This window comes from Etheostoma spectabile, chromosome 23 (genome assembly GCF_008692095.1).
Source record: "Etheostoma spectabile isolate EspeVRDwgs_2016 chromosome 23, UIUC_Espe_1.0, whole genome shotgun sequence".
Taxonomy (NCBI): domain Eukaryota; kingdom Metazoa; phylum Chordata; class Actinopteri; order Perciformes; family Percidae; genus Etheostoma; species Etheostoma spectabile.
In genome coordinates this window covers 17627268-17642817 of record NC_045755.1, presented here as the reverse complement: position 1 = coordinate 17642817, position 15550 = coordinate 17627268, and the positions used below count along the sequence as shown (strand labels likewise).

The following is a 15550-nucleotide window of genomic DNA, read 5'->3' as shown; positions in this document are numbered from 1 at the left end:
ACTTTAATTGTATAAATAACCTTTTTAACACATTTGTGAGAGACAGGGACCGTTAGGGGGCGGTCTCTACCTTGTAATTCATGCCGTGCATGAATACATAGAAAATATAATGTATGCAGACCTTCAATGTTCTCAGTGCAGGTGTTTAAACCTGACATGTCACGATGAGACTAAATAAACTCTGGCAGACACAGAGCAAAGTGCAAGAAGAAAGAAAATGAGCAAAATAGGTCTGAATATTGAATCTGGATTAAAAGATAAAATATTTATGATGGAACATGCTTGCTATTTATTCTATGTGCAGTGAAACACATGTAATACCCAACAGTGTAGCTGAAATGCTTCTTTGATGGAAAAGTGTCCAATTGAAAATCAAAATGTTTTTCTTGATTGAGATTAATCAAAACATTTTATTTCAAGACGCTGTGCATCTTAAGGACTGAATTCATTTCCTGCCAGTCACCTGTCAGGGCTTCACTTATCTCTGGAGGTGGGAGAAGTATTCAGATCATATACTTAAGTAAAAGTAGCAATACCACAAAATTCTAAGTGAAAGCCCTGTTTCCAAAATCTTGAGTAAAAGCAAAAAAAGTAGTTACATCAAAATATGAGTCACACAGAATTTGCCTTGGTGAATAGTGCATACACGAACAAACACACACACATTAAAGTACCAAAGGTAAAAGAACTCATAATGCCGAATGGCCTATTTCAGAATTATGTCATGTTATTGGTGCATTAATGTGTTCATCGCTTTAATATTACAGCTGGTAAAGGTGGGGCTTATTTTGTTTCCTTTTTATCAATATTAGGCTACACGTTTATTTATTATGTTTTGTATTATTAATCTAAATGTGTAAAGTAACTACTAAGTAGATGTAATAAATAAATAAATATAGTGGAGCAAAACATACATTATTTCTCTCTAGTACTCACTTGATTTTATCTTCAGTACTTCATCGTTAATACAGCATGATAATATGCAATACAGACCCTGAATGTTAAAAGGATCCATAAATTCACATCAGTGAATCAATACACTTAAGCCTCCTCTTAAAAACATGTCAGCTTGCCAATAACTGCATTCGAAATGCGACTTTATTCATCAGATACGAACGAGACTGGCCTGCAGATTTTCTTTTTAGCATTTAGAAATTAATGCCATGTCCTTGGATTATATTAAGTCCCTGCACAACATCAGTTTAACTCTTCATTTCCACACTAACTACAGCTGACACACACACACACACACACACACACACATTGCTAGTCACCATCCATTGTTACACACCAATTTGTTTTACACTGAGAGTCAACAACTCAATCTAAAATGTCCATGAGTTGTTTAAAAGAGTAGTATTCTAGGAAATATGTGTAGACCAAGAGACTGGATCACATCACTCCAGTTCTGAAGTCTTTACACTGGCTTCCTGTGTCTCAAAGAATTGATTTCAAAGTACTCTTGCTAGTTTATAAATCCCTTAACGGTTTAGGTCCAAAATACATTTCTGATCTGCTACTACACTATGACCCCCCCAGACCTCTCAGGTCATCTGGGACAGGTCTACTTTCTGTCCCCAGAGTCAGAACTAAACAGGGTGAAGCAGCTTTCAGTTTCTATGCTCCTCATATCTGGACCAAACTCCCAGAAACCTGCAGATCCTCTGCTACTCTCAGTTCTTTTAAATCAAGGCTGAAGACCTTTCTTTTTGATGCTGCCTTTCTTTAAATGAATGCTCATTTCTTTAAAAACCTTATGCTGCACTGTAACTTTTATTCTTGTGTTTTATGTGTCCTAATGTTTCTATTTTGTTTTTAACTGTCTATCCATGTGTTTTATTAGTTTTTAATGCTTATGATTTTTAACTGTTTTTACTTGTGTTTTATCTGTTTAACTGATTTCGTGTAAAGCACTTTGAATTGCCCTGTTGCTGAAATGTGCTATACAAATAAAGCTGCCTTGCCTTGCCTATTCATTTCCTCGCAGGGAACACTAGAAATAACGTTCTTTAATGGGGTTTCTCTCCACCAGTGCATCACACGTTGCAGCTGGTGTTTATCAGTCATTTACACCCATTTTATGTGTAAAAAACTCGCAGAGTGGTTTGAACTCCTGTCCTTAACTCACATCCCACAGCCTGTCTGATGGATCATGTGTAATAGGAGACATGTTAGAAATGGAAAAAAGGAGCCTTATGAAACAGAAATTTGGAACAATCTTAGAAAAACAAAGATTTATTTTCTCATTTGAAAGAAAAAGAAAAAAACACAACCAGAAACTAATGGATGTAGAAGAGACAGAAAATTATGAAATTATACACTATGGACTTACAAACAGCTTTGGAGAGGAGGTTCATGTCTCTCCCGCAGAGCAGACAAAAAGATTTTGAGCTAATTTAAAAAAAATCACAGACTGATGGTAAGAAAACTGAAAATATTTAAAAAAAATACTTATTTCATTGTTGCTTAGAAAGGCTTATGTGCCTTAAAATATCCACATTTGGCTTCTCAAGGGATGCAACGACAAAACAAAGAAGAAAATAAGCTGCATTGAAAAGGTATCAGTCTCATTTCATCCCCCTCATCGTCACAGTGATACAGGGTTAGGGAGCACGGAGCTACATTGTTCAGTTTCCTCCGTCCAATCTGTAATGCTGCATTCAAGTCACGTTGGGAAAACAGTCGTTATGGTGTTGATATTATTACCTATGGAAGTTTCAAGTGGTAAACGCCGTTTGGGGATTTATTGACATTTCAGTTTTATAGTAGAAGAACAGACATACTTATTTAAAGGAAAATAACCTTCAACCTCCAAGTCATTACAAATCATAAGTCATAAAATAGGATGACATGGGGAGACTTTTTATTCCAGTTTCCTCTCATTTCCAGCTGTGAGTCATTTTCCAGCTGTGCGAGAGAGTCATGTGTGAAAAGGCTGAAAGGAATTATTATGAGTAACTGAAATGTAGTAGCAGTAACCACTCACAGTCACCTTATGGCTTAAAAACAAGTTTCAACAGGTAGGAATCCTTTTAAAGTCAAGACTGAACTGTCAGGACATTGCTGTTGTTTTTCCCACAGGACTTAAATGCAGCAAAAGTATCACACAAAAGTTAATTTGTTCTGTTCACCTCATAAAAAAGGCCAATCAATTAAATAAAACGTGCACGCATTTAGAGATTTTCTCTAATCATCTAGGCCTTCCTCAGTTTACATGCAAGCTGGTCGTCAACTCACAGTTACCCGAAAAACATAAAACACATTATACATGACGAAAACCCCAAAAGCATCAAAACAACACGACAGGAGGCAGTTTAAAATGTATAGTTTGACATTATGGGAAATATGCATATACGCTTCCTTGCAGAGAGTTAGATAAGATTGATACAGCTCTCAGGTCCGTACAGTAAATATGAAACCAGCAGCCGGTTGGCTTAGCTTAGCACAAATACTGGAAACGGGGGGAAACCGCTGTCAAAAGATAACAAAATCCACCTCCCAGCACCTTTAAAGATAACTGACTAACATGTTAATTCCCAATTATGTAAAAACAACAGGTGGCAGAAAGTTAATGCTTCTATCCAAGAAATAGTCCTGCACATAACCTCAATTATAGCACATTGTTCTGCTAAAAATGTCCCTCGGGATGAATAAAATATCGGTCTACACTATTTTTGTACAATTAAAAAAATAATGTTACTTGGTGAGCTTTACAGGTGCTGGGAGGTGGATTTTGTCACCTTCAGATAGAGCCAGACTAGCAGTTTGCCCTATTTTTTCAGTATTTATCCTAAGCTAATTACCCCCCCGGCTCTAGCTTCATATTTGACATAAGTGATGTTGATGTTCTCAGCAATAAAGCAAATAGATGTGCAACAGTGTAGACACACATAAGCAGGCGTGCAATACATGAACGAACACTCAGACAAACACAAAACACCCACAGTTTAAAACAACGACTTAAAAAATGTCCTTTTGAATGAGACGCTGACAAGAGAAACGACACATGAATACAGAACAGTTTAGTGCACAGTACAAATCAACCGTCAGGTGGATGTGTTTTTGTGTATGAGTAGGCGTACTGTGCGGGGTCAAGACTGGCCACACACAGCCAGTGAGTGTTGGTTGAGCGGTGTTAGGTGGTGTTTTAACAAATACACTTCCCTATAAGAATAGGAAATATGTATTTCCATGCACCAATGAAATCTTCAACATTTAGATTTTAGTGTCTGCTGTTGGTGCAATCCAGGATCTTGTGATGACCACATGAGATCAGGTGGGGAATCAAAAAGCCAATACCATGGCTGAGCAATTCCAGCTGATTCATGTTTCAGTGGTCTGGTACTTTGGACTGTAGTGATGCACTTTAATGCAAAAGTTGTGCAAAGTTCATATGTTTGCACTTTCAGCCTTGTAGACAGCACGTTGCAGATCTTTGTCACAGTCATAACTTATATGAGCTTACATCTGTGTGTTGGAGTTACAGTGGAGGTGCATTGTGGGAAAAGGCTTTGTGTGAACCCCTTTAGACATACAAAGCACAGAGCCATTTATAACCATGTCACCGGGGAGCACAAAATCGCCGGGGAACTAGGGCTGGTGTAAGGCTACATGTAATCCCCCTATCACGGAGCCCCCCGGGGCTGATGGAAGTTTTCTGCTCTCATCTGTGCTTCCTATTATCAGTGTGGGAGGAGCAATCGTTCCAAAGCACACTGTAAATGTTCCCAGTTCTTCCACAGCAGCGCTAACAGGGACAGGGCCACGCAGGTGAACGCCAGGTGGAGGCGGCTTCGCAGCAGCGGGGCCGTGAACTTGGCCGCCGTGGAAACGCACACCAAGATCACGGTGACGATAGCCAGCATGATGTTGATGCATTTTCCCAGCAGCACCTTGGCGTCAGTGTTTTCCACCTGAACCGTCTGCTGCTGCTGTTGCTGGAGCTCCAGCTTCGACACACGAGTCTGGCACGACTCCAGGACCTCCTGCACACACACAAAACACACACGCAAAAGTACACAATTTGATTAAGACAGGGAAACACTGGAGAACAATGAGTCATAAGGGAAGGGCAGTGAAATTGGATTATATATGGATTTACATCAACAGCAGTTGTGTTTCACATACGAAATTAAGGCTGGAGGCCACTCAGTGGCACAGGTGTGTTCATTTATCTAAGCTGCAGACTACAGTTATATTTTCAGTTTTTCTTTACTTTGTCGTTTAAGCTTTGTGGTCGGATGGCTCCTTCTGAAAAGTACCTTGGGATTTGTAGTTAACTTATCTTACAGGCTTGTAACTTCGACTTTTTTTCCCAAAAATGAAAAATCCAATGAAAATCCTTATGTTTAATAAGCTGGAAACTGTGAAAGTTTGGCAATTTTTAGCTTAATAAATGACTTAAAACAATAAAGAGATAATGTCTAATCTTTTTGTCCACCGTTGAGTCAAATAATAATTTCAGTACTAGAGGTTAGTGTCTGTACACTCAAAACAGGGACATTTCAGCACTGTACTTGTTCAAATATATTTTAAATGTAATCCAGTAGTGTGTTATATAACTAGTTCTTATATGCATGCATACAAAACACACATTACCTGTATGTCCCGGGCCCTCTCGTAGGCCTGGTAGGCCACCTTCTCCTCTATACTGGCCAGTTCCTGCTTCAGATTACAGGTCTCATGTTGGTGGAGCTCCGTCAGGTCATTTAACTGGTCCTCCAACCGCTCATATCTGGACCCACACACACCCCACACACACACACACACACACACACCACACACACACACACACACACACACACCACACACACACACACACACACACACACACACACACACACACACACACACACACACACACACACACACACACACACACACACACACACACACACACACACACACACACACACACACACACACACCACACACACACACACCACACACCGACACACACACACACACACACACAGAGATGCATAATTGAGTGTATGTGTGGGTGAGTAACAGTACAGCAGTTCATCTACTACTGCAACTAAGCTGCTGAAAACATTTGCCCTTGGTTGACTTAGTAACAGTCTGGAGGTGTGTGTAAGCTCAACCATCTATTTTTAGCATACAGAAGCTTGCTGTAACTGTCAAAAGCTCTTCGAAGATCCAAAGATGTACAAACAAAATGTGTCACTCCCATGTAGGAGTATTACTGCAAAGTGAGTATTATTGACACATCTGCAGCAGAAGTTGAAATATTTGTCTTGATATGTTAGAATTAGCCTTTTTAAAATGAAGTCCTGTACTTGTGACCCTTCATACTTCTACAGGCTATGGCTTTAGTGTGGCCATGCATTATGAGCTGCTCAAGCAATGAGTAATTTTTCCTTCTGGGATGGTTTCATTTGAAGGACTTTAAGCATGACAAAGTTAAAGTATTTTTTGCGAGAAAAAAGAATAAAAAGTTGTTTAACCTTTCTTAGAGCCCTCAGATTTATCTTGATTCCTGGCCCCCAAATTAGGATTAAAGCCCGACTGTTAAAAGGATTTTTAAGGCCGATACCGATACAAATATTTGGTTAGTTAAAAATCCGATATGCCAATATATAAAAAAAAAAATCCAGGAACACGTTACAAAACATGAACAGATTTCCCTAACATTAGTTATTTAAAGTTAATTATGAGTTCTCACTAAAATAATATGATATTAATTTGTTTTATCGTCACAACAGAAGTTGTCGCGCCTACCGGTGGACAAACTATGCATCGGCAACACTCATAACATGGTTGACAGTCCTTTTTTATGTTTTCAATATTCATTTATCAGAATCATTTATTTGCCATTATAAATGATTCTGTTGAATGCATATTTATACAATATACGTATATTTGTTTTAAGTCGGCCATTATAAATGCCGATACCAATAGATCGGCCTAATAGCGGCTCGCTGATATATCGGTCGGGCTCTAATTAGGATTCACTGATCTAGATTATAGCATAAATATTTAAAAAGGGGCACAAATTAATTTACAAGTGACAGGAAGAACCACTCAAAAATACCATAAAGACTCCAGTGCACTGAAACATCCATGTGTTTACTAATCTAATAGCGTGCTGATTGACCTACTTATTCATGAATACTACTTTGTGTATTTTAGCAGACCGGGTGTTAATGTCTGTCCTGTATGGGTGTAACATGGCACCAGTATTGCCAAGGTGAGTGGATACAGTCCTTGATCTTCTGATGCTGTACCTACCTGTATCTCTCCTCCTGCATCATCTGAGTGAAGTAGCTGTAATCCCGTTTGAACTGTGTATTCAGAGTCTCCATGTCGTCTACAAGCAGGGCCTGAGCCTCCCTCATCTCCCGCACCATGTCCAGCACCTCCCCCAGCCGCGCGTTGGAGTCCGACCTCCCCGGACCTCCAGATCCCACCCCGGAGCCCCCGGCCGGGTTCCCGTTTGAGTCAGCGGATGCAGACGTCCCCGTGGAGCACTCGTCGTCGCTCTGGTACTTGGTCGCTTTGGCTACTGTGGTGGCACTCCCGCTCAGACCCCTCGACGCGCTGTCCACCTGCAGCCCCGACCCCGAGTCCATGTGGTTCTTGAGGTGGGCGATGTTGTCGGCGCTGCCAAACTTGTTCCTGATGAGGTTGGCGAACTCCCGTGACTTGTTGAAGAAGAATGGCGGCGAGAGCGACACCCCGGGCCCGATTGTCTTCACCTTATCCAGAGCCGGGTGCCGTCCGGTGGCACTGACGTCCCGCAGGCTGCCCTCTTTACTGTGAGTCCCGGACTCCTTGTTGTTGCCATCCTTGTGGCTGTGCTTCCCGTTGGTCTCGCTTTCCTTCACACGGCGGTGGTACTGCTCCAGCTTCCTCTGCAGCCGGGCGATGGTGTGCGCCGACTTCTGGTTCTTCTTCTCAAAGACCTGGCGTATTCGTCCCACCTGCTGCTTGTCGGCATTGTTCACCAGCTTCAGGTACTCAGCAACGTTCTGGTCCCGAGCTGTCTGCTCCACCTTCATCTGCTCTGTCACCTTCAGGCAGATTGAAAGGAGAAAACAATGGATTTAGACAATGCTGTTTTTAAAATGTTAGAAAAAAACAAGAGAAAGTAAATGCATTCAACACGTTTGTTTGACCTCGAGGGTCCATACAGCAGGGTTTTGGTGAGTGACAGTGAACGTAAACATAATTGCTTCTTGGTTTGTTTACAAGAAAAACCGCTGGGAAACCTTTAGTAAGAGACCAATACAGATCTGAGCATCCCCAATAATAACTTTGATAGTGAAAAACATCATTCAATGCTGTTTTAAAAGGTCATTTTAGGGAGAAGTGTCGGGATCAACACAAACAAAACTTCACTTCTTGTAACTTGCTACAAAATACTTTCAAAAATTAGAACAAACAATTGAATCTACTGGGAGTGATCAAACTAAATTGCAGTGAAGCCTAATGTTCATAGCTTAGACAAGGGCTATGATGAGAATGGATCAGAAGATGGGGTGGAGTACAAGTTCTAGTTAATTCAACCAATTCATTTAATAGCTGCTTTAATTGCTATCTGTTGTAGACACAACTAATGGACAAAATAAATTTGACTGCTCTACAAAAGCACCACCAAACCGAGCTAAGTGGATAATTTCATTTGGTCTTTGTGATTTTATTCTGAGGGCCTAGGTCAAACACAGCATATCCACAAAGAGGCCACACAGGAGGTGACTAATGTTTCCTCTGACCTTAAGGATCTTCTGCTGCAGGCTGTCGATGCCCAGCGCTCCCTTGGTGAAATCCAAGCCCACGCCGTCATCCCCAACACTGTCCACCACGTCCAGGTTGGACTCTGAGCCGCCGCGTCGAAGGGGCACCGGGATACTGAGGAGGTTTGCATCGCAAGTACGCTCCGCCTGTGAACACACACACACAAGAATGAGGAGAGTTATTATTTAGACTGCAACTGTAGAATCAACAAAATATATCTTGTTGCTGCTCGCTCAGCTAGAGAGACTAGAAAAATAAAGCTCCTCTGAAATATAGTAAGTGGTATACTGACAGTAAAAACATGTTTTCCAGACAAAAGACCGACTTTGACCTCAGATGCTGCTGTCGGTACAGACTTACAGGCTAAACTAATGTACCAAAAACCTGCTGCACAGTCTTGTGCCATTGATATAAAACATAAGGTGTGTTTATATAAAAAACAAGAGGATCAGAAGAGTATCAAGCACACAGTCTTGGGAGGATTCTTGTATTTGGACTGGAGGGTAGAGGGTAAAAAAGGCAACTGATAAGACAGTAAATGTGTGTGAAGACAGTGTGGAGCTCAAGGCTCCAAACAGCCTCCAGAGCATCTTGTGCTGAAAATCCACTCTCTCTATTGACAATAGCAGATGATTACACAAGGCAACCTAAAATATAAGTATGTGGTAACTCTTGTTGCCACGGCAGCAAAGCGCACAGACAGACTAAGCTCTAAAACATACAAACACGAGCAAACTGCTGACAAACCCTGAAGGCGTTTTTTTTTTTTTCTTTTTCTTACACAAATGAGCTGAAGCTTTGACATTTTAATTGTGTCTTCTGGCTTTGTGATACATCCCGCAGTGAGCAACCATCATCCCAAGCCATGAATAACAGTCTTATAATATCAAACAGTCACTAACTTAGCGTCACTTTTTATTAACATAAAAAGTCATTCATGTAAATCCTTTGGTTGGAATTATACTGTGACTGTGCTTCTTCTTGCTACTCCTGAGTACAGATGGCTACCACGCTTAGAACAGCACACATAACACATCCATCGGTCCAAGCAGACGGCCAGAAATGCAACCAGAACAGACTTGTTCTGTAAATAAATACTGATACAATCAACATTAAGTAAAAATACAGAACATTTGTAGCTTCACAAATTTGTTTTTCTCTTCTTTTATTTCACAATAAAATAAATAATGTTTGGACTACTGGTCCGTCTCTGGTAGCTACTGATGAGATTTTAATAATTTATAGTTGTAAGGATGAGGCCACAGACCCTTGGAGACACCACATTCTTAAGGTTTGCTATGTATTGTTTTATTTTTTTGTCTACTTTAGTCTATGTTTTGCACTTTGTGACCTTCTGTAAAAGGTGCTATATCAAATACACGTATTATTATAAAAACTTATTAACACACCCAAATGTCTGACCAAACTATCGGTTGAGTTACAATGTGGGTAATGTTCTTTTTTTCATTTCTTTCATGAGTCTGACAATATTAGAGGAGTGCAATGCAAATCAGTGGCTTAGTCTTTTAAAAACCTACTCTACTTCTTCAGGTCATTAAAACTCCCAGAAACAATTCCATAATTTCTGGCAATACAGTTACTATATGTTAATTTTAATGTACTAGCGTGCTGCAGCTGGAACAGTGGGTGGTAAAAGTTAAATCAAAAAAATAATTAACAGGTGATTTATTATTAAGTCTAATCATCTGCGACCTGATGATTAGTGGACGACCACACTGTGAGTCTACGGCTATAACAAGAAACTGTGCATCATCTTCCTACTGCAGTGTACACTTAACCTCCGGCTTTGGAAACAACACAAACCTTGAATATTTTACATTTAAAAACAGATCACACTTCCTTACATTTGTAACAACCAAACCAAACATTTTTTGCCCTTCCTCATACATACAAAGTATGTAGTGTATAAACATACAGTTGGCAGTGGCTCCCACTCAGCAGTCCACACACGTTGTGGACACATCCATTGGGAAGTGGGTCTTAGGGTGCGAGAGTGGAAAAATATTAGCATGTGAACACACAGAGGCTCCATATGTCTCTGAGGGGTACACGTGCCTGCTCTACAGAGCAACTATCAGGTCACAACTCATCCTATGACCCTGTTGGTATGCACTGAGGCCATTTAGATTATTATACAGATGGGTGAACACACAGTAAAAACACTAACAACACACCAGGGCATTTGTCCACCGGCAATTCAACTAGTCTCTAAGAGATAAAAAATGTATTAATGATGTTGTGGTGTCTGAACAACAATGCTGGATGATGTGTTGAAAGAAAAACCGTCTCGACACTGTTTCTTGATTATAAAGTTTATTCAAAGATTCAGCGTCAATTCACCAGCTCTGCTGAAGCTTGGAGAGTGCTAACCCAATGAACACACTCTCGCTGTCAAAACCAAAGACATTCTTTATATAGAATATGTTTAGGTCAAGTTAATTAACATATAGGATTGTTACGTGACAAACCAAAGATCACATCCAACTCATCACATCCCTTCTAAAGTACACTCCAACTCAATGTAAACCCCCTTGCATCAGTAGCATTTACTTTGAACAGAACCTGATTCAAGTTACAAATCATTAGATACTACATATTTCCCCCCCTTCGAGACCAATTAGGTATCAAAAAGAATGCAGAATATCTTAAAAAAATGTAACATGGCCTCCAATCGATTTTCTTGGAGGGAACTTCTGACCATAAAACTTCCTATTTAATGTTCTAAATTAGATTTTTTACAGCAAACCACCTACAAGTCAAAAAGCTGACAAAAAATGAAATGTCCTGGTGGTTTGGTTGGTTAATTTACATAACATCTGCAGCTTCCTGCGTTTAAATATGGACTGGAGCCTTTGATGCATGAACATCGATCTACATATGTATATGATAAAATCTCACATGCTCTACTGCTGTTCAAATATTTCTGAAAACATTGGTAGATTGATTCATAGATCAACACAAGCGATGAGAGCTTTGCCAATCATTTAAGTCATTTTTTTTTAATGTCCAAGCACACAGCTGATGCGAGTTCCCCCCAATCCATTTTTCCATGTTGATGAGAGCATTACAATAAGAAAACATAATGGGACAAAAAGACATAGATAAAAATGTGTGATTAATTGCGAGTTAACTATGACATGAATGTGATTAATCGTTTGACAGCACTACTGTAAAGCAATTCATTTTGACTTTTGTAACTTTGGTCACACAAAACAAACAACTTGAAGAAATCAATCAACCTGGTCTGGGAATTCAGATAAGATAATTAAGATTAAGATAATTAAGATAGATTTTTAGATTACTCTAAAAACAAGACAAAAGTCTACAGCCAGGTTATCAGCTCTATGAGGCTGTACTTTGGCCTTGAAATGCTTTGAACTAATCTTTAGCATGCCAACAGGCTCACAATGACAATGCCAATATGCTGATGTTTAGCAGGTAATGTCTGCCATTTTCACCATATTTGTTCAGCGTCTTAGAATGCTATTACTTGCTAATATGTAACGGCTGATGGGAGGCTGATGGGAATGTGATTATTTTAGCAGATATTTGATCAGTCAAAAGTATCAGACAAGTTCAAATGTTGCCCAGATGATGGCGCTGGTTGAAAAGTCAGATTGTCACCAGACTTATTACAATTCATCCTGAGGGGGACATAAATGTTTGTACCAGATTTTCATGGCAATCCATCCAATAGTTGTTAAGACATTACACTCAAAAGCAAGGATGTGAATTTAATGGCGGTGCTAGAGGAAAAGGTCAGGGGATCACTAACGTCAGTAGGATGTATAGTTGCAGAACCAGTTATGTCTGAACAAAAGTGTGTGCCAATCTATCCAGTAGATGAAGGAGATATTTCAGTCTGGGCCAAAGTAATGGGCCGACTGACCTTGTCATTGCTAGGGCCATGCCGCTAGTGTGGCTAAAAATAATCTACAGATTAACTGATAATGAAAACAACGATCATTTGAAGGCAAAAACTCAAACAAAAACCAACAAGTAAAGCATACAACATGAAGCAAGTGTGTAATTTCCAAAATCTAAGATTAGGGACTGAAGAGGAAGCTCGGGGTCTGTACTGTATGTGGAAAAGAGAGAAATTGATTGGGCCAGCAAGTGCTAGTCCAACTCCCACTAACCAGCTCATTTCGGCGTCTCATTGATGGGAGCTGGGAGTGGGGACCTTGCCATGGGGAGACGACAGAGAGCCACAAACACACAGGAAATTGCTAAGAGAAACTTTTCTTTTTGTGGCTTCAGTCAGAATCTCTTTATTACTGCCTCCGATCCCTCAATTTGTTTTCCACTAACAAGAGCCAGGGGTAACCACAAGTCAGAAACAAGTAAACATGTTGTCCCTCATGAACGACACAATACTCCCCTTCAGCTAATCAGTGTAATTTTGGCAAACCGCAAAGGTGACACATAGCTTTTTTGTCAAAAAACAATCAGCAGCAGCCCGCCAGTGACAGATTATCCCCCACACCAATCCATCAAGTCAAGGCTGTTTACAGAAAAATCCCCTTAAGATAAGTACTGGTCATGAATGTTATTTGTCAGTGCCAACAGTCACTGCTAGTGCAATAGTATCTCACCTAAGCTATACATATTAATGTGCTGATAAGACATCACACTCCTAATCGTGTGTAGATAACTTGCGCTTTAAAAAATGCCAACAATTTGCTGGTACCAGCTTCTGAAACGTGCCGATTTTATGTGTTTTCTTTGACGTACATGAAAGTAAAATGAATATTTTTCTGTTTTGGCTGTCGGATGGACAAAAACAAACAGCTGAAGATGTCGGTTTGGGCTGTGGGGAATTTTATTTTCTGATATTTTATCTGCAGTTTAAACAATACTGAAATTAATCATTCATTGCAGCCTTAATATTAACATATAACCATGTCTAGGGTGGCAGGTGCAGTTTCTTTTCTTTTGAGAAAACATCTTTTAGTTAGTGAAAATTAGCCACCTTAATTGTATAAGACAACATTAAGAAGACTACTATCTAACAATATACAAACCCAAAGATTAATCAATTAACCTAAACAAATTAATGAGTTTTTTTATTTGTATCAGAGAGAGAATATAAAGCAAAATATGTGAAAGCCAAAGCCAATATTATTAGTTGGATATAAACAACATGAAGCCACACAGTCTGAACCCGCACACCAGATTAGCACAGGCTGAATTAAACTGGAGTGTTTAGATTAGAGGGGGAGGAAGTAATAGGATAGGGAGATCAAGAGATTTAGTGGAGGAGATGTTTAAAACCAGACTTCTTAAGCCAATCACAGGAAGCTAGCTCACCATAGAGAGGTGACATGTAACTGCCCCTTACATGGATACTCCAACCTGTGCCATAAATGAATGCTGCTTGAATGTTTGTTATAAATATAATGGCAATCATTGAGATATTTCAGAGGTATCACATTCGTTGACCAATAGACCAACTTCGCTGCAGCTACATCGCTAGGGTGGTTTTTCGTTATCAGTTATCCTGGTCCCTCATTATCGCTTTCCTACCCAACATAAACTACAGCAGCTCTTTGGACAAATATGGAAATGTATTCAGAGCATAATTTATAATAATCCAGCAAACCCGGTTAGGTTTGCCAAGGCCACTCTGTTCCAACAGACTTGCGAATAGCACAGATGAGTATCCCTGGTAATTTATGACAGTACTTCCAAAGGGGCTCAAGAGAAAAGCTTATACACCGGGGCTAATGCATCATGCTGCCACAGAACAAGGTGCAGGTTACACAAACCACTGCACCTGCAATAGAATTCAAATCCATTTGAGACTGAAATGCTAAAAAGCAATGGAGCATTTTGTGCATGCTGAAAACTTTTTCTGCAACAACTCAAACAAAAATGGTGCAAAATGATTTCTTCTATTGTATAAATAATAAAGGAAACAGTCACATACTGGGTCTCTAATAGAGCCATTAATCATTAGGATTACTGTCTGCTCTCTGTGGGCTACTAAACACTGTGTCGTATAATTTTCACATTATCTTAATGCTGTTTTATATCACCACTGTACTTTTATATCTGCCGCTAGGATTTGAGGGCTCATAACTTCTCAACTGACTTCAAGGGAACATATTTGAATAATTAAGCAGAGGAACTGCCTATATTCAATTCTGAAATCGAAAGGAAACCTTTGAGTATCTTAACACATTATGCATATTTGATGTACTGTTGTCCAGCAGTTATATTGTGAGGAAATCATTTGTGTCAAAAAGATAGAAAAAAATAACAGAACTGGTTATGGTGAAAAGATATCCTCTCCAGGTGTGTTCATTCAACCGTTTCCATTTTTAAAACTGCATTCAAATCACGTACAGAAGTAGAAAAGAGTTGTCAGTTCTCTTATAATAAAAAAAGAGGGGACAGGTTAAGGTGAAATGAGACATTTGGTTCATGTGAATTGGACTGGAGAGCCTCATGCCTGGAGGAACAGCCGTGACTCTATGGCCAGAGAAGAGGAGCCTCCTGTGGGGAGGAAGCGCTGGCAGACAGGCACCCGTGCCACCTCCCCACGGGGCTCAACCGAGAATGACCCAAGAGAATGAACGGAAAGCAGAGTCGACAGAAACTGGGCTGGAATACAAATACGCAGTTTTATTTTTTAGGAAAGTCAGAATAAAACTGACTTGACTACAGGTATATAAAAATTTGGTATATTACTTACTTAATAAAATAGTAAAAAAATACACATATACATATATATATATATATATATATATATATATATATATATATATAT

General features: G+C 39.7%; 1 protein-coding gene across 3 annotated transcripts in view; it reads right to left on the bottom strand.

Moving 5' to 3' along the window:
- Nucleotides 1–2445: 2445 nt before the first annotated feature.
- tmcc3 (transmembrane and coiled-coil domain family 3) overlaps nucleotides 2446–15550 on the bottom strand; it is a 36567-nt gene continuing 23462 nt past the window's right edge. For all 3 annotated transcript variants that reach the window (XM_032505643.1, XM_032505644.1, XM_032505645.1), the window contains 4 exons: nucleotides 8736–8903; nucleotides 7252–8033; nucleotides 5599–5734; nucleotides 2446–4985 (listed from right to left, as the gene is read on the bottom strand). In XM_032505643.1, the coding sequence (XP_032361534.1) occupies nucleotides 4683–4985; nucleotides 5599–5734; nucleotides 7252–8033; nucleotides 8736–8903 (1389 nt within the window). In that variant the 3' untranslated portion in view covers nucleotides 2446–4682. The remainder of the gene's footprint in view (nucleotides 4986–5598; nucleotides 5735–7251; nucleotides 8034–8735; nucleotides 8904–15550) is intronic.